Source organism: Perca fluviatilis, chromosome 13 (assembly GCF_010015445.1).
Source record: "Perca fluviatilis chromosome 13, GENO_Pfluv_1.0, whole genome shotgun sequence".
In the NCBI taxonomy this organism is placed as follows: domain Eukaryota; kingdom Metazoa; phylum Chordata; class Actinopteri; order Perciformes; family Percidae; genus Perca; species Perca fluviatilis.
Window position 1 is genome coordinate 411,922 of NC_053124.1, and position 26,513 is coordinate 438,434.

The following is a 26,513-nucleotide window of genomic DNA, read 5'->3' on the forward strand; positions in this document are numbered from 1 at the left end:
GAGTTTTCTGTTGCACGACTAAAACTACTTTTGAACGTACACATAGAAAATAGAAATAGAAAATAGAAAACGTTTGAATGTTCCACCAAAACAAGTTCCTTCCTGAGACTATTTAGCATAGGCACCGGGGCTACGTCCGGAGCTTAGCCCCGCCCGAGACGACTGTGATTGGTTTAAAGAAATGCCAATAAACTAGAGCACATTTTCTCCCATCCAGGAATGCTGTGTGGACTAGCCAGACCTTCCTCTACAGCACTGTGGAGGAAGGTCTGACAATGCGAGACTCAGCTGTGTAAAAAATAGCCTACATACATTAGGGATGGGCGATATGGCCTAAAATCCACATTGCGATATACATTACAGCCTCTTGCGATAACGATATACTGTATACCACGATATATAAATTATAATAGAACCATATCAGAACAGGTTACATAGACCCTAAGGAAACCCAAACTTCTAAATGTATTTATTTTACACGTAGTATGTATGTTTTGAGAACATTTATTGTGCAAAACTGTAATTAAACAACATAATGTTGCAGATAAATAAAATTCAAGTACACTAGTTGCAGAGACTTGAAAACGCTTAAAGTATTGGGTTTCTTTCCTTTAGTGCAAACCATTCTATAAAGGCACTACACTTAGTTAGTTTAAGTCCTTGGTTCTTAAATGTCACCCCAGATGCAGATGCAGAGAACAGGAAAAACTGGTGTCTGTTTAGTTAAGGAACAGACTCCGTACGGAAAATACTTTCAGTATTAGGCAAAGAAAATTATTTTGTGTAATGCACAGAGACTTTAAATAAAAACATATTTCAAACAAAGTTTCTTACCTGCAGCATAATGTAATGCATTTGGTTTTAAACATTTTATTCTCTTAATGAAATGAAAACTGGTGTCTTGTTAATAAAGGAACGGATACTGTGAATTAGGGAAATACTTGTGGATCAATAGCTCTGATCATGGTCTTAAAGCCGCGTCTCCCTTCCGTTTGAAAAGGGACCACGTCCTTACACACGTAAACAATTATGGCCCTGGTAATTTCAATCCATCTCTTCCTAATGTAAGGAGTACCTTTTGAAAATAGTCCCTTTCTGACCAGAGGGATTTTTGCAGTTCCTACAAGATAATGTTCCTAGAACCCTTTTTTTCTCGTGTTCCGACTGGACCAATTTGGGGATTATTAAGTTCCTCTGGCCGCAGTTCCTGTAACTCTTTCAGCTCCTACTTCAGGGCAGGGTCTTTCCCTTTTCCGCATCTTTTTAATATTGTATTAACTTCACTGTTTAGCATGCCTTCTACTTTTGTAAACAGGTCTTAAGTTTATTTTTGCACTCTAAAGTTTGCTGTGTTGTGTTTTACTTTGATATAAATAAAATATTTAATAGAAAAGTGGGTTACTACAGTTATTTGTACATGCACTCATGAAGGTAGGCCTACCTGCTTAATTAAAAAAGAGCAGCAGCAGGTTAGATGGCTGTGGTATCATAACAAAATATTGTGGTGGTTAGATGGCTGTGTTATAATAGCAAAAGGTATTTTGTGTTCACACAGCCATCTAATCACACATGTTGACATTCTTGTGAAATGTTTGTGTTATCATCACAAAAGGTCTACACTGGCATTCAGACAACTTTGTCTTACCCCTCCTACCAGTTCCACTTGGCCAGTGTGAATGCAAATGGGAAAACTGGTTTTGGGGGAAGAGTAGCTAGTAGAACTGTTTAGACGTGGACTGTTCCTATTAGGGCTGCAGCTATCGATTATTTTAGTAATTGAATATTCTACCGATTATTCCATTGATTAATCGAGTAATCGGATAAGAAATACTTTGTAAGAAATACTTAGTAAACAGCAATAGTAAATATTTATTATTGCTGTTTACTAAAAGGAAACCTGTCGCTTGTATATATACAAAAGACAGGTTTCCTTTTTTAGAAAAAGCAACATTTTTTATTGCCAAATTCCAAGACCCTTAAAAAAAAAAATACATTACAATAGTAAATTTTTGGTGGCCCAAATGTTAATATTTTTCACCCCATTCCCCTTCTTGCCTCTGGCTCTTTGCACTGGATATGCAAAAGAGCTGTTCACTGACCAGAGGGTAAATGTGACTGTACGAAGCTTACAGCAGGGCTATTCAACTACACTGTTCTGGGGGCCACATTTTTAGAAGCCTAATACACAGTGAGGAGCATAAATATATCTATGGTGAGGAGAAAGAATAAAGAATGCATGATGACGTCATTCACGTGCATATTAAGTAGCCATGCTGGGGGGAGGAGCCGGTTTGTCTCGGCAGCAGCTAAGTTTCCAAAGATTAGAAGCAAACTAATAAACAGTTAGACTACAAACCGAAAGCTTTCGTTTTGGCTTGTTGGTAAAACATCGCTATTAGCAGAGTACCATGCTGTAGGCTAGTTGTGTAAAACATCACTATTAGCAGAGTACCATGCTGTAGGCTAGTTGTGTAAAACATCACTATTAGCAGAGTAGCATTCTGTAGGATAGTTGTGTAAAACATCGCTATTAGCAGAATAGCATGTTGTAGGCTAGTTGTGTAAACGTGGAGGAGGAGAGCAGCAGACGTTATCTACCTTGTCTCGGGTTAGCTCCGTGGAATGGATGAGTACACTGGATGTTTGTTAAAGAGGTGATGTAGCAGCATGTTTGCAGCTTAAAATGATCCCAAACTTTCTGTTGTTTTCCCTCGCCTGTCTCTCCTCTTAGACCCTCGCTATTTTCGTCTTCCTTCATTTGTAATCTGGGCCGTCAGTCTTGTGTTTATATACTGTCTATGCTTGTGTCCGCAGAAGCGCAAACCTCTTGTGCGCTAGTAATAATCCTCCGTGCGGAAACACAGTGAGCCGTACAACCTTAATTACATTGATTTAACGAAGCTTCGAGGCAAAGAATTTTGCTTCGAGGATTTTTTGTAATCGAATTATTCGAGGAATCGTTTCAGCCCTAGTTCCTATAACTACGTTCCTGGAACTACTTGGTCGGAAAGAGGCTAAAGACTGTTGGATGGAGGTCTGGATCAGTTCCTGTTTTTTCTGTCCTGCGTTCTTTGGACTGGATTTTGGGGTTGGCTGCATTGGCTGGCAATGCTGGTATTCAGTGCCATGTTTCGTTTTGAGGTGGTAGAACAGATTAGTCGCGTTACCTCTCTTAGCCAGAACTGTTGCCCCACACACTCTACAGAGTATAGTTTGCTGCTGCTCGTCGGATGGCTTAAATCCGATTTCAGTAGATACCTTAGTTACAACATGATTGAGCAAAGCAGCTTTGTGTTTATACAGTGGTGCTCATACGTTTATGAACCCATGCTAAAGTTGACTAAAAAGAGGAATAAAAAAAATTATCTTTTGGAAATTGATCTTAATGCCTTAATTACAAAATGATGAAAAATCGTATGTACTGTATAATTGCAATTTTACACAAGATGTGCTTTAACATCATTATTGGCTGTAATGGGCCGGCATGCTGTAATATTGCTTAAGTGTGCCACATTCCATTTCGCAATGATCCTCTCGTTTTGTCTTGTGTTATAAATCCAGCGCACCCCTTTCCTTTACAGCAGTGCACTTCTGCCCTTCCCTAAAAGCTCAAACTCACTTTCAGCCATGCTGTGGAATGTTTAGCTCACCTCGAGCCAAGATGGTGGAAAGAAAGCCTTTGGTCAACAAGAAAGGTAAAAGCAATTCAGCTGTTTGGAAACAACAACAACTACTGTGCAGGATTTGTTTCCACAAAGCAATATGACCAGGTGTCAGTACCCGATCCGTTCCACCGGCACGATCCGTTCTGCGCATGTGCAAGATGACACGTATGCCATGACGTAGGCGCAGATGATAATGCTGCGTTCATTCCACCACCACCTTGGAATAACGGCACCGCTTCCACCGGCATGATAGGTTCTGCGCATGCACAAGATGTTCACACGCTAGCCTCCAGCTAGCGTTAGTTAGCTAATAGCTAATTCGGCGGACCGCTAGGTGATTATAGCGGTAGCTAACGGTTAATTCGGCGGACCGCTAGGTGATTATAGCGGTCTGCCGTTAGCCTCCACCGGGAAGCTAACGTTAGTTTAGCTAACGGTTAATTTGGCTAACCGCTAGCTGATTGCAGCGGTCTGCCGTTAGCCTCCACAGTTAAGCTAACGTTAGTTTAGCTAACAGCTAATTTGGCTAACCGCTAGCTGAGACAGCATGTAAACTTTAAAAGACCCTCAAAATAAAACTTGAAAATAAACGTTAACATATATAACAGCTGTTACGTCAGTTCTACTTTACTTGTGCTCATTTAAAATACAATCACTCAATACTTGTCTTTATTGTTATTACTGTAAAGTCTTAATTTAGCTGTAGCCTGCTTTTCCCATTAAGTTTGACTTAACGTTATTTTAGACTGAATCTAGCTGTCTGCTCTGCCTGCACGATCCGTTCTGCGCATGCGTTATTTTAGACTGAATCTAGCTGTCGGCTAGCGGTTAGCCGAATTAGCTGTTAGCTATCCCGGTGGAGGCTGGAACGGATCGGGTACTGACAGACAGCCACCGACCATGTGAATGCTGCTAGTCAGAAACAACGTAACCAGTGGGGCGGTGCCTGTTATTCCAAGGTGGAATGAACGCAGCATTATCATCTGCGCCTACGTCATGGCATACGTGTCATCTTGCACATGCGCAGAACGGATCGTGCCGGTGGAACGGATCGGGTACTGACACCAGGGTGCCATTTGTCGGTGGGGGGATGCGTGGTCTACATGTCCCTGCCTCTGCTGAATTATTTTTATCCCCAGTGGAGACAAAATTTATCCCCCCCTGAAGATTATCTATGCTACTTCACCAATAAACCATTCTATACCTAAAATAGAAGTGTTTTAATCTAAGTAAAGCACTGTGATGTAAACAGTCTGTAGTGCCATAGATCGATAAAATCTGAGCAGCAGTTGCTGGTTGTATTTAGATACAGAACTCTGGGATGCCGGCTACCAGCGGCAGTTGTTCAGCCGCCAACAGGTGACTGTGAGCCAGCTACAGGCACCGCCAGATGACGGTCCTTTCAGGGGCTGTGGTACTGGAGTTTAGCCAGAAAAAGTGAGCATCATGTTCAATTCAATTCATTTTATTTAAAACAGGGACAATGCACAAATTAACATTAACCTTGTAAAAAAACAAGGAGAGATGCATTGCGCCAGGTTGTAGCACAAGTGCTATTTTCCGCCCGTAGTCCCTTAACAGGTCATTAACACAATAATGATACCATGCAAGTAAAATACAAAACATTAAAATATACAATTTCACAACAGTTTTTCCCCCTTCCTAAAACCAACCCCCCCCCACCCACCCCACACCAACAAAGCTATGCACGCAAAATCGTTATATCTCCACACACACACACACACACACACACACACACACACACACACACACACACACACACACACACAAACACACACACACACACACACACAACCTTCCATTGGCCCGCTGAGGCTGAAGCACACACACACATCATAAATATGTGCAATGTTTTTTTGTTGTTGTTAGTAACCATGCTTTTGTCAAACTCGGAAAAAAAGTTGGGAACACGTAATAAGATGTTTGGGGAGAGTATTCCACTGACTTATGGCCACAAAAGAAAAGGATGATTTCCCAAATGAAGTTTTACGATTGGGAATATTGCACTCTCCTCTAGTGGCTGACCGAGTAGCTCTTTTTTTTTTTCTGAGTTGAGCGTAATACATATTTTTAGAGGAGGAGCGACAGCATTATGAATGACTTTAAAAAGTAAGCAAACATTCGAATGCATTATCAAACTTTCAAAATTTAAAATATTATACTTAGTGATTATTTTGCAATGGTGATATTGACGTGTTTTTTTTATCATGGATCTTAAGGGCTGTTTTATATAATGATTCAAGTGGTCTTAAGACTGTCTTACCTGCTTGAGACCAACTTGTCATACAATACAAAAAATGTGGAACAATCATTGCACTTAAATAGGTATTTGATGCATCAATGGTAAGAGAGTTTCTTATATGTCTGAAATTTATAAGATTAAATTTCAGTGTATTACTTAGTTTTTTAACATGTTTTTTGAAGGTAAGAGTTGGGTCCAGGGTGACACCAAAATATTTGAATTCGTCCACATTTTTAATTATATGCCCATTTACTAAGACCTCAGGACATTCCTTAAGTTTGCATCTATTTTTAAAAAACATGGTTACCGTCTTTTCAATATTCAAAGTAAGACATGAGTTATGTAACCAATCAACAACCTTATGCATAACATTCGTTAATTTTAAAGCAACCTCTGTGGCATTCCTCCCATGAGTGTACAGCACAGTATCATAGACATAACATAAACCATGACAACCCAAGTTTGATATTAGTAATCAGAGGTGCAGTGCTACGTACCCCTCTGTGCTTCCGTTGGAGCAGTCGCCCACTCATGGTCTAATAAGCACGGTGTCTGTCCCCCGGCTCAGATCGGTTAAATCAAAGGTAAACAAAAGATGCGCTATACTTAACAACCTAATTGGAATTAAAACTACTGCAATAGAACAAAATAGGAAAATTAGATGTGGACTATTAAATATTAGATCTCTGTCTTCTAAAGCAGTACTGGTAAACGAGTTGATATCAGACAATAAAATTGATTTATTTTGTCTTACTGAAACCTGGCTGGGCCATGAAGACTATGTTAGTCTAAATGAAGCCACTCCTCCCAGCCATATTAATACTCAAATTCCTAGAGGCTCAGGCCGAGGAGGGGGAGTTGCAGCCATCTTTGATGCAAGCCTGCTAATTACTCCTAAACCTAAATTACATTATAACTCATTTGAAAGTCTTGTTCTTAATCTTCAACATCCAAAATGGAAAACATTACAGCCAATTATATTCGTTGTTATTTACAGGGCTCCAGGTCCGTATTCTGAATTTTTATCTGAATTCTCAGAGTTTTTATCATGTTTAGTCCTTAAATCAGACCAAGTACTTCTTGTAGGTGATTTTAATATCCATGTGGACGTTGACAATGACAGCCTTAGTACTGCTTTCAACTCATTACTGGATTCAATCGGTTTCAGTCAGAGGGTGCACAAGGCGACGCACTGTTTTAACCACACCCTCGGACTTTGTGCTGGCATATGGTATTGAAATTGAGGATTTAATAATATTTTCGCAGAATTCGGTATTATCAGATCATTCTTTAATCACTTTCGAATTCTTACTACCTGATTATATTAAATTAGATAAAAGCTCCTACACCAGATGCTTATCTGACAGTGCTATAGCTAAATTTAAAGAAGATATTCCAACAGCATTCGACTCTATGTCATGCCTTAACATAACAGAGGACCTGTATGTTAACCTCAGTCCCTCTCAAATTGATGCATTTGTAGACGGTATTACGACATGCCTACGGATCGACCTTAGACCTCGCCGCCTCCGAAAAAGAAGATGATGAAGCAAAGGAAACTAGCACCTTGGTATAACTCCCAAACTCCGCAGAATTAAAACAAATCTCGCGAAACCTCGAATAAGTGTGCGTTCCACCAAGGTGGAAGAATCTCGTTTGGATTGGCAAGAAAGTCTCAAAACCTATAGGAAGGCCCTAAGAAAGGCCAGATCAGACTATTACTCATCACTAATAGAAGAAAACAAGAACAACTTTCAGGTTTTTTTCAGCACTGTCGCCAGGCTGACAGATAGCCACAGCTCTACTGAGCCATCTATTCCTCTAGCTCTGAGTAGTGATGACTTCATGAGCTTCTTCAATGATAAAATTACAACAATTAGAGATAAAATTCATCACATTTTACACTCAACTTCTAACGGTTCACCTTTAAACGCAGAGTCGTTAGAAATAAAGACTAGTCTCGACATATACTTAGACTGCTTTTATCCTATAGATCTTCAACAATTAATGTTAAAGATATCCTCAGCTAAGCCATCTACCTGTCTCTTGGACCCCATCCCAACGAGACTACCCAAAGAAGCATTACCTGTGGTTAACACCTCATTACTAGATATGATCAATATGTCTCTATTAACAGGTTATGTACCACAGTCATTTAAAGTAGCTGTGATAAAACCTCTTCTGAAAAAACCCACCCTGGATCCTGAGGTCTTAGCAAACTATAGACCTATATCTAACCTTCCTTTTCTATCCAAGATCCTTGAGAAGGTGGTTGCTAATCAGTTATCGCGATTTTCTACATAGCAACAGTTTATTTGATGACTTTCAATCAGGATTTAGAAAGAATCATAGCACAGAGACGGCACTGGTGAAAATTACTAACGACCTTTTAACTGCTGCAGACAAAGGTCTTGTCTCCATTCTTGTTTTACTAGATCTTAGTGCTGCATTTGACACAATTGACCATTCAATCCTGTTACAGAGATTGGAACACTTGGTTGGCATTAAAGGAATTGCTCTGAGTTGGTTTAGGTCCTATTTCTCTGATCGATCTCAATTTGTGAATGTTAATGATTAATCCTCCAAGTACGCTAAAGTTAGCCATGGGGTTCCTCAAGGCTCAGTGCTTGGACCAATTCTATTCTCCTTATATATGCTTCCTCTAGGCAATATTATTAGAAAACACTCAATTAACTTTCACTGTTATGCGGATGACACCCAATTATACTTGTCAATCAAACCAGACGAAACCAGTCAGCTAGCAAAATTTCAAGAGTGCATTAAGGATATAAAATCCTGGATGACCTATAATTTTCTGATGTTAAACCCTAACAAAACTGAAGTTATTGTGCTGGGCCCTAAACACCTCCGAACTTCATTATCTAGAGATATAGCTACTCTGGATGGTGTTGCCCTGGCCTCCAGCACCACTGTTAGAAATTTAGGAGTTATCTTTGATCAGGATATATCCTTTAATGCCAATCTAAAACAAACCTCAAGAACAGCCTTTTTTCATCTTCGTAACATTGCCAAAATTAGGAATATCCTGTCTCAAAACGACGCTGAAAAACTAGTCCATGCATTTGTTACTTCCAGGCTGGACTATTGTAATTCCCTACTGTCAGGTTGCTCAAATAAGTCTCTTAAGACTCTCCAGCTGATCCAGAATGCTGCAGCGCGTGTTCTCACAAGAACTAAGAAAAGAGATCATATTTCTCCTGTATTAGCTTCTCTGCATTGGCTTCCTGTTGAATCCAGGATTGAGTTTAAAGTCCTTCTCTTGACCTACAAAGCTCTAAATGGTCTAGCACCATCATATCTAGAAGAGCTCCTAATACCCTATTGTCCCACTAGAACACTGCGCTCCCAGAATGCAGAGTTACTGGTGGTACCTAGAGTCTCTAAAAGTAGAATGGGAGCTAGAGCCTTCAGTTATCAGGCTCCTCTCCTATGGAACCAGCTCCCGATCTGGGTTCGGGGGGCAGAAACTGTCACCTCATTCAAGAATGAACTTAAAACTCTCCTATTTGATAAAGCTTATAGTTAGGGAGTGAGGAGTTGCAGTGTTCACCTAACTGGCCCAACTGCTTCTCTTCATAATTGTTAGATTAATAATACATAACAAAGTAGAGGGAGGCAGGCCAGCCAAGCCAGATCCCGGCAGGGGAGAGTTCTAAGCCCGAAAAGCTACCTCTCCTTATGACCTGTCTCTCTTAGTTACCTGTTATAGTTACGCTGTTATAGTCCTAGACTGCCGGGGGACTTCCTTCCTTTGACACACTGAGCTGCTCTCTCCTCTCCCTTTCTATTACTGTTTCTATTACTGTTACTATTACTATTACTATTTGTGTGCAGCCCGTCCCCAGAAATGCTTGTTACTAATCCTAGCTTCTGGGGAGTTTACTCCCCGGAGTCCTTATGCTTTTTTTTCCCCCAGCGTATTTCCTTGGAGAACGTTGGCACCAAGACCCTGGTTGCAGCTGTCGCCGTGGTCCTGCTGCACTCCCTGCTGAGCTCAGCGACGCCCTGCAATGTCATGCTGCGTCCTGCTGAACCCTGCAGCTTCCCGCTACATCCAGTCACTGTTCCATTATTAATGTGACTACTATCGCCACTGTTCATCACACCCCCAACCGGCTCGTCAGACACCGCCTACCAAGAGCCTGGGTCTGTCCGAGGTTTCTTCCCAAGAGGGAGTTTTTCCTCGCCACTGTCGCACTGCTTGCTCTTGAGGGAATTACTGGAATTGTTGGAATTGTTGGGGCTTTGTAAATTATAGAGTGTGGTCTAGACCTACTCTATCTGTAAAGTGTCTCGAGATAACTTATGTTATGATTTGATACTATAAATAAAATTGAATTGAATTGAATATCATCTGCATACATTATTAAATCAATATCATTACATACTAGTGGAAGGTCATTTATATATATACTAAAAAGAAGTGGTCCTAAGATTGACCCTTGCGGGACCCCCATGGTACATCTTTTCAGTGGGGATAATGTATTGTTCATCCGCACGCACTGATGTCGTCCACTCAGGTAAGATTTGAACCAGTTTTGTGTGCTTATTGAAAGATTGTAGTTTGCCAATTTGCTTATTAGTATCTCATGATCAACTGTATCAAACGCTTTGCTTAAATCAAGAAAAACTGCTCCCACCACTCCACCTTGATCTAAATTTGTTTTAATTTGTTCAAGGAAGTAGCAGCACGCTGTTTCAGTTGAGTGTTTTTTCCTGAAACCAAATTGCATAGGGTGTAAAAAGGCCTTGGAGTCAAGGTGAGCAATAAGTTGTTCTGCTACAACTTTTCTGCTACATATAGTGGAGTTACCTTTCACTGTATTTTGGTCCCTGTACCGTGATTTAGTCAGTTTCCTAGCAGCTAATGTGAGATTATGATCTGACAGGCCAGTAACCAGGTTGTATGTTTTAATTATCCTTTCTGGTGTATTTGTAAAAATTAAATCCAATAATGTTTGGGAAGATTTAGTTATTCGTGTGGGTTTATTTATCTCTTGTACCATATTAAATGTTTTTGCAACATCCTTAAGCTTTTTTCTGCGTGATTTATCAAGCCAGTTTAAGTTGAAGTCACCCATAAGTATAACTTCTTTTCCTTCATATTGTTTAAGGGTTGCAGATAAACTGCTAAAAAAATCATTTGTGGCAGTAGGTGGGCGATAAACTGCAAAGACAACAAAAGACATTTCTGGGGACAATGTAATAGTAACCCCTACACACTCCAGGATGTTTTCATTCATATCTATTTGTTTGCTTAGAATGCTCTCCTTAACATAAATTAAAACCCCACCACCTTTCCCTTGACTTCTGTCTCGTCTGTACACCTTATAACCCGGGATATTAAATAAAGATAAAGGAGCTGTGGGAGTTAGCCAGGTTTCAGTAAGACACAGATAGTCAAGGTTTGAGTCCGTTAGCAAATGTTCCAATTGTTCAGTTTTTGATACAACGCTACGTATATTCAAATGTCCACCAAAAACACCTTTCGGTTTTGTTTTCGGGTTCCATAATACGCTCGCATGGTTAACAGTCTGAAACAATTTTGTTTGATGCTGTTTAAAAAACACGGTGGCAATCTGTGATGTCTTACATGGGCACGCTTTTTTTTGTGTTTGGGCAACAGTATGTTCACATGATTTTATCACAGGATTTTTACCTCGTAATCCTGCAGGGAGTCACATAAGTAGGTCATCGATCTTGCCACATGTCCACGGGGAACAGCTGATTTCCAATTTTCCGCGAGTTGTGACTCGTAGGTCACAGGCCCAGGGTTCAGATGGATGTCCCCACACAACAGAAGGACACTACAGAAGACGATGGAATAACACCGTTTTGCTGGCATAGAGGTCGCCTTCAGTCTGCGCCGCTCACGTTGGCCAGATGGAGACCAGGCAGATGCTCGTCCGTCATCCAGAAAGTTGGAATATAAAATGTACTGACTCCACGAATCCAGTGGAAAAGCAGGATCTTCCTGCGAGATGGCATGCCAAGATGAGCGTCCACAAGCAGCAGACCAGCCTCCCCACATTTGTATAAACGTGAGAAACAGCAGGCACAGGGCCACTGCCAAACCGCTGCAACCACCTGCCGCCATCCAAGCGGAGAGCAGACCAAAGCCGCAGCGGGGAAATGCAGGTGAAGCCGCTGAAGGATGGTCGTCCTCGGGGATCTTTACAGAATCCTCTACCTCTGTGCACTTAACTGTGGCGATGACAGTTAAGTTTAGGCACCAAAACCACTCATTAAGTTTAGGAAGAAGATCGGATTTGGATTAAAACACTCCCGAAGAACAAACCAGCGTTTCCTGGTTGAAAGTATTTTGCTTTCGCCGCAATGTGAACTCCGCTCTTCGGCTTGAAAGCGTTGTGTTTTATGTTGACACCACGTTGTGCCATTTGATTTTGAGATTATTTTCCATTGGATATTGAAGTTCATAAATAAGTGTTTTGGCATGGCTGACCGAGTATATCCATGGTATTGAAAGTGGGGTTTAATTCAATAACTCTTGCATGTTTTGTTTTGTTGTGCATGATCAAAAAACATCCCCCACTCTGCTTTTTTCACAAATCACACCCTGAATATGACCAATTTGTTTAATCATCTAAAATTCAATTAAAAAGTAGTGTATAACCAAACAATAGAGGAGCAAAGAACTGAGAAAAGTAAAGCTCCCTCGACTCCTTCCACCGCGACACAGTCATCGAAGGACACTCTTTATAACCCAACCGCCTACCCATCTAGCTCTCAAAGAGATACAGAAATAACAGATGGCATCACATGCTTCCTAGAAAACACATGTGCCCAATTAGCATTGTTAGCCACCAGGGATTCAAGAAACTGGTAAACACTTTGGACAAGCGTTACACCATGCCATGCATCATCATTTCACCAGAGTTACACAGCCTGCCCTGTAGAACAAATGCCCTGAGGAAGTTGCAAAATATGTATCTACAGCTGAATACGTTGCCACCACAATGGACATATGGTCAGCTGCACCATGGAGCTAGCTTACAATTCATTACATCCTGAAGACCACACGGGTCAAAACATCACCCATGGACTGAGGGAGACCATGGCTGTATTTATTTTTGAATTGGGATCATTTGAGTTTAATCATGTCACTCACAACTCGCGCCAGTGCAGAGCTGAAGGCACCAACAACATTTCTTTATGTCATCAAACATGGCCAAAATAACCACTATTACTGCTTTGAACCGGTTGTGGAAGTCCCAAATATCTTGGTCAAGGAACTCTGAATCTTACTCACAGCATAGCTTAAAAAAATAGGTTGACATTTCCTCCAAAAAACATCAAGACTTGAAATCCATCCATCCATTCATCCATCCATCCATCGTGTGATAGTAAAGTACAGACTGTACCTGAGGAACACTTGGTGTCAGGCAGTAATGCTTTGCCAAGAAAGACAGGAATTTAGGCGAGGGCCTGTCGTACGCCATCAGAACCGGCTCTAAATTCTTGTGCTGCAGTAGAGAAAGAGAAAACGTGCAGCCGGTGATTAACAGCACACAGCAATGAACTGATCATCATGTGTACTGCAGGGGGGAGATTATTGGCATTACTTTATTCAATTTATTTCCGTTTAGCTCAATAAAGTTGTGAAGTGCAAAAAGTTATTTCGGGAATCCAGGGTTCCTAAAGTCCAGTTCATTTTTTACATTGCCAATGTACTGTAGGTAACAGTTGGACAACTTTCAAGGCTTAGATGGACATGAGAATTTAAGGTTGAATTGAACAAAACATGGTACTTTCACACTTCCGCACAGCTGGCAAATCACTGAGTAAAGTGGGTATTATTGTTTGGAATATTCTACAGTCAAAATCAGAATCAAAATCAGAGGGGGAGGGGTTGGATGTCATTAGACGTCACATTTAATTTGAAGCATACGGAGAGTGTGCCAAAGTTTATGGTCTGTTCTGTATGCCCTGCAGGCACAGATCTCTGATACACAGGTTAATTACTCGCATGCCCACACATGTAACCCTGTCTGTTAAAATTGCAGTTGATACACATTTTGAATATGAAGTTGAGGGTATTATTAAAATAATATTTTTTATATATAATAAGAATACTTCTGAAACCAGCCTACCCTTGCAACTGTACCAGGCAAAATGTCTGTGCAGTCACTATAACATTCTTCATATCTGTATTTCACCACAAGATTTATCTTGACAAGCAATCACACCCACAGATTACTCATGTTGTAACGTCAAGAACCTCAAGACTGTTTGAACATCTTCGGCTACACAGAGTCTGGTTTCTAGTAATTTGAGGAATGTTTCACCTGCAACATGAAATCAAAGAGCTCCAGCCCGTAGCCATGTCGCTGCATGTTCTCTGCTATGTAGAAATCCAAAACACACAGCGGCTCTGCCTCTACGTGCTCACCCTGTCGGTCCTGTGGAGGAAACACAACCAGCATACCTGTACAGCTGACATAGCAAGTTCAAACAGACACAAAATCAGTGAATCATGTGGAATTATAGCTGGGCTGAAATAGTCATAAATAAAGAGAATTAAAGAAAATCTGTGACTCACGAGCAGAAATAACTTCTTGTAGCCAACCTTGAGAAATCCCACCACCACGCCACGTCCTCTGTGTATAGGGAAAAAGAGATAGACAAAGTTGTAGAGTGGTCCAATGTGCTCTGAATAACTGTTCACATCACAAGTGTCAACCTAGTTTTCTATTTAAGGGTGAGCTGCAGCCATGAGCAGTGTGTCAGTACATGCATTGTGACCACAGTGTTACTCAGGATACATCTACACTACTACGTTTTCATTTTTAAGTATTTTTTTAGACAGTATTGAGTATTGAAAAAATGCCTCATCTTTAAATACCCAATTTCAATACCTAAGGTGTAAATCTCATCAGCGTCAGTGAGCCAATAAGGATACAGCATGCTTCTACCCAGCCAATATCTGTGATTGGCTGTCTAATGTTACACGTGGCAGAGACACGCAGAAAAAAACTCTACGTTACACAGAGACTAGGCTCACAAGCTGAAAAAGAAATAAAAAGATTTGTGCTGTAATGTTGTAATTTATTTTTGTAAAAATATAAAATTGGTATCGAAAAAGTATCATTTAGAAAACCGGTATCAAAGTCACGGTTTTGGTATCGAAATTATTTGAATGATACCCAAGCCCTACTGACATCACATATTACATGACTAATCACACACACTGGACATGCGTGTGCCGGTGTAAACAGGAAGTAGATCGTCTGACATTAGTCTGCGGTTGAAAATCATGGATGTAGAAGTTGAAAATACAGAAAATACTTGCGTTGTCATGTCCAAAGGTCCTCGTTTGTGTCTGTCCAGACTACAAAGCAACCCCAGAGTTTTCAGACCAAAACACAGACAACAGTGTTTCCAAATGTCTCCGTTTTAGAGGTTCAGAAATGCCATAGCAGAAGATATTTATTTTTTTAAACCAAAATGTAGCAGTGTAGATGTGGCCTCAGTGCTTGTGTGCTGAACAGGCCCAGCTGAAGTGTGTGTATAATGAGTGAAAGCTGAGGGAAAGATGTGAGGGGTACCCATTGCTCTCTCCATCCTTCAGCAGGTAGAGCTGATGCCTCTGGGTCTGCAGCTTAGAGGCACTTGTTATAGCTGCTGGCAGCTGTTGGGCCTGTGGAGAGCAAGCAAGAACACTGTTAAACACGTCCAAACAGTACTACCACAAAGGGCTGGGTAGAATTTGATATTTTTTTCAATATTAGTGCTGATATGACATTTGAGTTTTGGTACCACAACAATACCTTTTACAATACTTTACTTTGCAGAATGTCAAACTCAAAGTTAAGTATCCCAATTCATTCTTGAAATTGGGATAGTAGTTTGACAATTTCATCAATCGACATTATAGACAAGATCACATCTCTTGCAGTGCGCGCGCGCGCGCGCGCGCACACACACACACACACACACACACACACACACAACTAAAAAACATGAAATGGTAAATATACTCGCACGTACAGACACTAACCTTTGCTGAGGCTCTCCCAAGTTCATCAATAACTGTGGCTATGTGGGCTTGAAGATCTGGCCTACAAAGACAAACACAATGCAAATGTTTTCTCTGGATACTCCAGCTCCTCCACCCAGTACATACTGTACACGCAGGATTCTAGATGGCCCAGGACATGAATGTGTTAACCTCGGTTTGTGTTTAGGACTGATGACTGGGTGTTTCCCTGCCTTCTGCTCAATGGATGCTAAAGTGTGAACTTAAAGTCCTTTTCTCAATATTGTCCTGTTACCAGAGGCCGGTTTCATCAAACAGCATATTGACAGCATTTAACTTAAGCATGTCCACTTAAATTGACAGATTTTTAGATACAGATATGGTACTGTCTGTTACTCTGGGTAACGTTACAATGTAACAACGGCCATTTAGATCTTCTGACTTACCTTAGTGCTGATTTAGGACCCGAAACAATGGTCTGGTCCAAGATGGAGACTCTCTCGGGGAATAACTGGTTAATATCGAAAGAAAACTCCATAATACCTCTCAGACAGATTATCTAGACAGTTATAATATCTAGGTTAGCTAGCAGAGGAAAATACAGCCAATGCCAGTAGCAGAGCTCAAGCAGGTAACGTTAACGGTAGCTAACGGGGTTGTTGGTATATCACAAAGCTGATTCGTTAGCGCAAAACAACAGTAAGCTAGCTGCTAGCAGTCCGTAGACAACAGCATTTTAGCATAGCACTGCCCGAGTTAGAGTGACAGTAAAAATGTTCTGTGTGAGTTGAAAGAACAGGCACCTGCTATTTACATTGTAACTGCAGCTCCATTGTGTCTCTATGGTTGTGAATCACTCCCTGGCAACATAAACCGTAATGTGTGTAAAAGTCAGTGCCGTCTATCTGCTAGCCTAAATCTACTAACGTTACGTTAAGTAACTTCCATTCACTTTATGGTAACATATCTGACAAAGTCTCAGAGTAACACAAAAATGTGAACTTGTGCTGGACAAAAATTACATAGTTAGCCAACTTTTAGTCCTTAATATCATTTTGCCACAATTCTTAGGGAACATTGTGTTCCATATTTACGGTAAAACTGATGAAGCTAGGAGAAAGCTTTTGTTTGAAACTTTGCTAGGGGAGCTTCGTAGCTGCACTAATATTATTATTATAATACATTTGGAATCATGGTATTATTAGTGGACAAATTAGACGTTAGCCATGTCATGAGATATCTTGTCTTGAATGCTATGAACAAATGATATGGTATTTATGGCTTATTTCAACTTTCATTTGGATTATAAAATGACAATTTGCTCGTGTTGTCACTACGAACTAAATCTTCTATCAGGCTCATTTAAAGGTGAAGAAGTCCTGCCTAGCTATTAGCATGTTAGGATAAGTGGTACATGCTGCTTTTTGGCATTAACAAAATAAACATTATATTCATTTCGTATCAGATGTTTATATATATATATATATATATATATATATTTAAATTAAATTTATCCTGAACCCTCTGCTGAGCCTTTTTGGCCAGCTCGGTGTTCATGGACAAGAATAGATTTGGAATTTTAGATACATTTAATGGGCTGTAAATACATACAAATACATTGAATATAAAATGAATATGCCGGTAATGTTTTTTTTGTGTGTTACTGTCAAAAAGTAGCATACACCACATTTCTAAATAATAATATTAGCTAGGAAGTACCAGCTACTGTCATCAAAGTGCACTTCATATTTTTTGGGACAGACCTTTGACTGGCAGTTGTCTGCAAAGTAATGTGAGTGATAGAAGATTTAGTAAATAGCATGGCAACAATAGCTTATCTAATCATTCAAATACAAGTCGAAAGCAGAAACTTCCATACATACAGTAGAGTTCTGTGGATGAAACTCTATGGTCATTTCTGAGGATAGAGTTTGTGGTTCTATATGTAAATGAGGTGGACAAAGCCTCAAAGCATACTATAGAGCTGAGTTAATACAGAAATATAATTATTAAACAAAAACTAAACATTTTAAGCAACAGTACGCTAATGAATACATGGTAGAAATAAATAGCTGGGTGCCCGGATAGCTCAGTTGGTAGAACGTGCGCCCATATACTCCTCGTAAACTTCCTCGCAGCGGCCGCGGATTTAATTCTGACCTGCTGCCCTTTGCTGCATGTCATTCCCCCTCTCTCTCCCCTTTCATGTCTTCATCTGTCTTAGAAAGAAAAAGCCTAAAATGCCCCCCAAAAAAAGAAAAAAGAAAGAAAAATAAATAATTAGCTAAAGTAATGGAGAAACAGTTAAAAAAGCTGAAAAGTTGAAATAGTTAGCTAACGGTTGAAATAGTTAGCTAAAAGTAATGGCTTTCAACTGGGGGTCCGGGACCCCAAGGGGGTCCTTAGAGTTAGTGCAGGGGGGCCACCAAATTATGTAAAAAATATATATTTTTGGAAAGGTTTTTATTTCCAAAATTAAAATAAGTCTGAAAATATACATTAATATGAATGCAAGATTTTGATAGCAAAGATAGATTGGCCTATTTGTGATTTTTATTTTATTTTTACACATTGAAAATGAGCTTACTATAGGTACGTTAGCCACTATGGTAGCCTTACAGTAAGCTCAAGGAGTCACTGTGCATTCCAGATGTTTGTTTAACATTTAAACATGATGCATAACTAATATCCATTTCTTTTTATCCATTCTATCCTAGACCACAAAGGGTGTGTAAGCCAGTGTTACCACTTGGGGGTGCTGCAAGCATACACATTCTGAAGCCTGACAGAGAAAGAGTTATACACCATTTATTTATCACTGGTCATGGTTCATAACAATAAAACAACATATCATAATGTACAAATATGTTTACCAGTAGAAGAAAAGGGAACAGGAAGAAGCTCGCCATACACATGGGCGATATAGTAAAAAACATGAGTGAAGAAAAGTGGAGAAACACAATGAATACAGATTTCTTCATAATGGTTGATGTGAATCATTATGCTATGGCCTCCACAGTCACCAAATCTCAACCCCACTAAACAACACCTATCGGAGATTCTCGATTACATTTTATTTATAGTATCAAATCATAAGAAGAGTTATCTCAGGACACTTTACAGATAGAGTAGGTCTAGACCACACACTATTATTAACAGGCAGAAACCTGAGACAGACCCAGGCTCTTGGTGGGCGGGCATCTGCCGGGGACGGTTGGGACACAGAGACCCTGATATTGGAACCTCATGTTAGACAGCGCTCTCCACCACCATAATCATCAAAAACACTAAATCAGGGAATATGTTTTGGAAGAATCCTGTTCCTCCCTCCAGTAGAGTTCAACCCAATTCTTCTGGAATAATAATTGGTGGAATAACACTTTACTAACACATTTTATGTTGTTTTTAGTTCATTTGTCACCCATTTGTGTGGTTTTAGGAAGTAGAAGGTATAGCACTGGGAGGTGGTAGCACTGGTGTTACTCTGGCAAGGCAATGCAACTTTATTAGTATAGCTATATACAGAGCAATTCGTAGTGCTTTGCATTAGACACCAGGACTGAAAAAACAAAATATAAATGACAGAACAACAAGCCTGACAAAGGGAACAAATGAACAGTGGAGAAAATAAAATAGTAGTAGAGGCCAAATTTCTAGTGCATATCTGAAACAGCCAAACATTGAGTTAAAAACATAATGGAGAAAGATTATGTTAGGGTAAATGTGTTGTGCAGACAGGGTACAGCAGTCCAAGTAAAAAACATCAAGATCATCATAACACATCAGAACAAACTCTCTCAAACAGACCTCAGTACAAGACAGCAGACCGAAATGGGACATCATACAGCCATGACAAGTGCCCCTCCACCTTTCCCCCCACTGCTCCGACAGGAGCCTGAAGTGCTCTAATTCTAATAGATTAGGTGCACCCTTGATTCCAATTTTATTCAATAATCCCTGCAGGTGCAAATATATCTCTGTAGATCTTGGTTGTACCCTTAGGAGCCACATAACAATGCCCAGAGCAAAGAAGCAGGAATTTGGCATGTAAAGGATGAGAACAATCCAAAGAAATTGAGTTGGCCTTGCACTTATGCTGTGTGGAGTAAAGCACTGACATGTTGAGTTCAGACTTACTTATCAGCCTACTAACCCACTTTATGATTTGGTTGAGGGAGTTTTTGTCCTGCAGGGAGAGGCTCCCGACCCAAGACACAAAACAGATTCAATAAGGCTCAATAGAAAAGGGTCAGCATGCAATTCTTACTAAAGTTTTATCAAGAGTCATTGGCCCTCATTTATTTATTTTTTTTGTTCAATATGTTAATTAGGCCCTCATTTATTTTTATTTTTTGTTCAATATGTTAATTAGGCCCTCATTTATCAACTTAACATAGAAACCAGCGCAGATATGAGCGCAGAAATCATCTTACGACTGTAATTCATGAAACCTTGGTATCACACCAATCAGAGTGTAAGAATGGTCGTACATTGATAAATGCAGTGGCTGGAAACAATTTAAATATCACGCCGCAATATATTCTCAGTTTTGAGGCCTCGCCCCTACAATTTAGGACATGGTGAGACGTAATCCGGCTGAGAAGCGGCACTTTTCAGAAGTGGAGAATGAAACCCTGATATCTCAGGTTCATTTGTGCTAACTTGTGTACTATTTTTTATTTTAAAGATTATTTTTGGCCTTTATTTCTACAGGACAGCTGAAGACACAAAAGGGGAGAGAGAGGGGAATGACATGCAGCAAAGGGCTTCAGGGTGGAACCGAACCTGGGCCCGCTGCATTGAGGAGCAAACCTCTGTATATGTGCGCCTGTTCTACCAACTGAGCTATCTGGGGTTGTGTGTATTATTTGGCAGGCTGAAAACTGGTAATAAAGTCTATTAAAATTAAATGTGGTATGGAAAGAGATCACTGATGCGGTCAACAGTGTTGCCGTAGTAAATTGGACTCTAGCTGAAGTTTATTTAATGTATATATCCTTGACATATGTATGCTATAGTCCTAATAGTAATATACAGGCTTATATAGGGCTTGGGCTTCGTGACGTCATTACTTGGTGTGGCCGCCATGTTGATGGCCTCTTTTACCGTTAACCGCTACTCGATCTACTGCGCACTGTAACGTCCGTCTCAGTCGTGTGTCTTATACTATTTCAACCATGGTAAACCGTTGCTGTATTGTGGGGTGTAACAGCGCAACACATAATTGCCATGGGAAAAAGGTCGAAAATGGTTTAACCTTCCACCGTTTTCCTGCTTGGAGGCGCAACCACGGAAACCAAGTTTCCGAGATAACAAGAAGTCGTCGGCTCGCGTGGATCGCGGCTGTAAGACGACCAAACATAACCTTCCACAGTATCCCGATGTCGATGAGAGTCTGTTCCCTACATTTTCATTCCGGTAAGTTAAAGATGGTGTACGATTTTCTTTTTATACATTGTTTCTTTCCTTCAACCGCGACACCACATAGCTACATTGTAACATATGTTACACATGAATGCGCGTGCACACAAACACAACACAAACATAACACAACATTATGGTTCTATATGTTTTCAACGCTTCTGCTATGGAATTGTAATTTTCATTGTGTTACCAGGAAAACCAGCAAATGAAATGTACAACTTGCATCCAGATTGGGCACCATCACTAAACCTGGGCCACACTGAGATGAAGGCCACAAAGACTGCACGCTATGACAGGAAACGAGAAAACGGAAAAGGACTGACAGTACACCTGTGATGGATGAGACAGTTATTGATGACCTTGTTCCACCAGGTAAGCCTTATAGAGCCAGCAGATACAAGACCTTATATTGTTTTTGTTGCTGTTGCAGCTGGAAGTGGCAGATTTATCTAAAAAAAATCCTTATCTGATCCACAGTGGAGACACCAGCACCAGTAGAGGATGGAGCTGACCAGAGACTGCTGACAGAATGTGACTTCTGTCAGCGTCGGCGCGATGAAATCGACCGGCTGCTGGGAGAGAACAGGGCCCTGAAATGTGAGCTTGGCCAGAGAAAAATGGATGAACATTTCCTGAAGGATGACAACGTCAAAGTGAAGTACTACACTGGACTTCCACACCTTGAAGTTGTCATGGGTGTTCTAGCCTGTGTTGGACCGTACATGACACAGAGTAGTAAAGTACTGTCATGCGCCTTAGACTAAATTTACCAATACAACACATTGCCCACCTTTGTTGTGTAGACAGAAAAACTGTTTCCAAAACCTTCAGTAACATCATAAATGTTTTGCATGCGTGCACCAGCCCTTTGATTAACTGGCCAGGGCGAGATGCGTTGCATGCAACTATGCCCCATCAGTTTGTGGAGGCCTTTGGGAAGCGTGTTGCCGTTATTCTGGACTGTTTCGAAATATTCATACAGAGACCATCAAATCTTAAAGCTCAAGCTCAGTCATATTCCCGCTACAAACACAACACAACTATGAAGTACAAGTAGTATTGGTATTACACCACAGGGCTCAATTTCGTTCATTTCCAAGGGATGGGGGTGGCGCGTCAGTGATAAGCACATAACTGATAACTGTGGGATTCTGGACAAACTGTTACCTGGGGATTTGGTGTTGGCTGATCGCGGCTTTGACATACAGGACAGTGTGGGACTTATGTGTGCTGAGGTAAAGATACCTGCTTTCACAAAAGGACGCTGTCAGCTGGATGCAAGAGATGTGGAGAGCACAAAAAAATCGCCCACCTCCGAATTCATGTGGAAAGGGTGATTGGAACCGTCTGCAACAAGTACACTATTTTGTCAGATAAAGTACCGATTCACATGGTGTTGCCATGCAAGGATGAAAACATGACATTCCTCGATAAGATTGTCTGTATGTGTTCTGACAAACCTGAACAAATGTGTTCTGAGAGCCCTAGTGTTGTGCTGAAATAAATGTGCACTAAATACAGCCATAAGTGTCTGTTGCATCCATACCCACAATCTTCACAATAGACATACTTAAATGCATGTGTCTTGTAAACAAGAAGCAATAACAGTAAATTGTGCAAAAGCAAGAAGTGTCACACAATCAGATGTTTTTCAGTGTTTATTTGCAAGTAGTGCAACCTGAGAACACGGAACGGTGCAGTGCAGTTGGAATACTTCAAGGTAAAAGGTTACAAATAAAAAAGGGACACATAGAAAATGGAGTGCACTTTCTTATATAACAATAAATACACATTTTTTATAAATTCTTTCAATACTATAAATAGGTATCTATAAAATAACAATGGACACAAAGAACATGGAAGTAGTGCAAATTATAAATATAGTAAACAATAACAATGCAATAACGGATACAAATAAAAATGGAGGTAGTGCAATTTCTTATGTAATAATAAATATACATTTCTTATAAATTCTTTCAATACTATAAATAAATAGGTATCTATAAAATAACAATGGACACAAAGAAAATGGAGGTAGTGCAAATTATAAATATAGTAAACAATAATGCAATAACAGATACAAATAAAAATGGATGTAGTGCAATTTCTTATGTAGTAATACATATACATTTCTTATAAATTCTTTCAATACTATAAATCAATAGGTATCTATAAAATAACAACAATGGATACATAGAAAATGGAGGTACTGCAAATTATAAATTTAGTAAACAATAACAATGCAATAACGGATACAAATAAAAATCTATACACTATATGTATATATAATATACAATATATGTCTTTGGACAGCTGTGTGACTACAGACCTGCATCACAAAACCAGGAGTCACCTGCTGCAGTGGTTCCATCAAGTCCAACACAGGAAAGGTGGAACCACTGTGTTGCACAGTTCTTGTTGTCACACGCAACCATGTCATCCAGTTCCTCAGGCCCTTGACACACGCACCACATATTCTCCTTATTTTTTTACTTGTGGGAGACAAGATTTTACAGCCATAACTCTTGAGGGCTGCGGTGTGGAAGCATCTTGTGTGTAGTGGTGGCAAATGAGCTCAGGGAGGGAAACAACAACGAGATCTTTCTGTGTCCACACCACAAAGTCACAGTATTTGGACTCAGTCACAAAGATGTAAATGTAAATGGACTGTTTTTATATAGCGCTTTTCTAGTCTACGACTACTCAAATCGCTTTAACATAGTACAGGAACCATTCACCATTCACACACATTCATACACTGTGGCCGAGGCTGCCGTACAAGGTGCCACCTGCTCATCAGATAAACATTCACACACATTTACAGCCGCCCCTAAGATCTGTGTCTGCACCTGTTTGTAGTATCTGTGGCCTCGGTTAAGTTGAAATGTGTTGTCCACAAGTTGGAGACAGAAGTCCCTGTCACCATCACAAGCCTCCTGGACAGTGGTATTCTTGTGTTTTGCTGGACACTTTATTTCCAGGCAGCCTTTCCCACAGCAGATACAGTGAAGTAATCCATCTGGTGAAGCGCCTACTTGTGGAAACCCAGGGTTGATGCAGAATCCAGACAGCTCAATTTTCAGGTCAGTGTGGTGTGGTGCTTGTTTGGCCTGATAAGCACTCCTTGCAGTCTCCTCATGCTCAATTCCCCATCTTGTGTCTTGTGTAGTTAACAGTGCTGTTGGGTAGCACAATTTTCTCACCGTGGACACAGCCGGCTTCTCAATGTTGCAAACAAAATCTGCATGCATAGCTGAGGCGGTTACTCTCCCTGCCTGTACTCCATACCAGGCAGATGACTTATGCTGCTGCTTTGTGTGTGTGCTGATGATGTCCACTTGTTCCTTTGTCACAGCTGCAATGTCTTTCACTTTCTCACAGTGCTGGACAAGGACAGATAGTGGAGCATGATCAAACTGTGGGTCACGTAGATGGTCTTGCAGGGGTTTTGGCATCACAGCTGGCTGGACAGGGTCAGCATAGTCGTGATAGGTGTCCATTGTCGACATACAAACTGCCCTATGTTTATGGAGAACAGGGAGCAGTGACGACAAGTCGTCCAATGTTTGTTTGTTTGTTTGTTTGTTTATTTATTTATTGTCCCGTGGGGAAATTAGGTTGCAGCAGAAATCACATCATAAGGCATTTTAACGACATTAATCCAAAAAAATTGTGGCAATTGACAATGTGGCTTGGGGCGTGTGTCTGCTGGCTCGCGTCCGTAGGCCAGGCATGGGACTGTTATCATCGATGACTCTGTCCAGAGCAATCCTCTGAGATTTAGCAGAAGTAAAGTTCATCTTGTGGGCGACCTCTCCGTGGACTTTGTTAATTCCAGATGGTATTTTCCAGTAAGCAGGCACATCTGTCACGGTCTTTTTTCCGCCGATGCGGACTGCTGCCTCAATCTTAAATAGTAGAGCCCCAACATGTGTACATGACTCTGCAATGCCAGCCATGCATGTACAGTGTGCACAGCAAACCTGGCCATTTTTGGCAATGATGACCCATGGCTTCAGAGGAGTCTCATTGATGCGTTGAGAGTGCAAGACCTGAGGAGACATAAATGAACATACATTACACATTTGTTCATTTGTCTTAAAACTGGAAAAAACAGCAGTAATAATAAAGTAACACTTTACATTAAGAATGACAGATAAGGACAACACTTCATTATGTTTCATTCTATGCAGGAATCCAAACATTAACTTCAACCCCTCAGTAATGTGTATACATGACATATAAATGACATTTATATATACGACAGCAAAGTATAACATCTGAATATTAATTTATGTAGCTTAAGTGAACATTGAACATTGAAAATAAGGGACATTTCCCGGGTTACCAAAATACGGGACAATTTAAACATTCATCTTTCTGTTGCTATCCCTCTGCTGACAGCAAAAATTCGTACTACAAAACAAAGCGAGTTGTGTGAAGTTAGATCTAAAGTGACTTTGCTTACAGATTGGTGTGAAATCGTGCTCTCACAACAACCACGCTGTTATCTTAAAAAGGCCAACGTCACGCTAAGGTTGCTTTCAATTAAGCAAAACAATACTTTGAAAACATCTGTTTCACTGGAAGGGCAAGGGGTAGCAACAGGACAACAGTACAGAGACGTTAATGTTATGAGAGTATTCAAATACTGTATATTTTACAGGAAAATACTAAAACACCACAAACAAGGTAGGCGAAGATGTCGTTTATGCAAAACTGCGGCGGCAAGTCTTCGTCGGTGCTCCAATCTTTGTTGGGGAGTTCATAAGGATCCAAACCTTCAATAGTGCCGATTTTGTCCACATACCGGTCCCTGGCTTCCCTATTTAATGTATCCCGGTAAATTCCACATCCTTTTCTGGATTTTAACTTTTTTTTTTCTTTTCTTTCTCCCAACTCTGCTTCTTCTCCTCGTTCGAATTGCTGTATTACATTGTTTGTTTACATTCGCATGGCCATCAACATGGCCGCCACGTCCCCGAATGCAACGCGGCGCCCAAGCCCTATTGCAATCTCTTGCACAGCAGCTTGCACACTGCTCCAACAAATACCAACAAACTCCAACATTCTAAAGTTGGCAGCTGTTGTCAGTTGTCAGTTGGTACCTTTTGTCACCTAGCTAGTCCTACCTTTTCTTATT

The 26,513-nt window shown here is 40.5% G+C and overlaps 1 protein-coding gene across 13 annotated transcripts in view; it reads right to left on the reverse strand.

Moving 5' to 3' along the window:
• The window catches only part of atat1 (alpha tubulin acetyltransferase 1), a 35,525-nt gene extending 18,704 nt beyond the window's left edge, over positions 1–16,821 (reverse strand). For 4 of the 13 annotated variants that reach the window (XR_005641246.1, XM_039820592.1, XM_039820591.1 and 1 more), the window contains exons 1-6: positions 16,393–16,819; positions 15,968–16,028; positions 15,516–15,607; positions 14,510–14,567; positions 14,256–14,369; positions 13,332–13,433 (exon numbers count right to left, since the gene is read on the reverse strand). Coding sequence is in view for 12 of the 13 variants with exons in the window: in XM_039820592.1 (XP_039676526.1) it covers positions 13,332–13,433; positions 14,256–14,369; positions 14,510–14,567; positions 15,516–15,607; positions 15,968–16,028; positions 16,393–16,484 (519 nt within the window). In the remaining variant the exon portion in view is untranslated. The other 9 variants (XM_039820589.1, XM_039820586.1, XM_039820585.1 and 6 more) reach the window with 4 other exon arrangements.
• Positions 16,822–26,513: the final 9,692 nt, after the last annotated feature.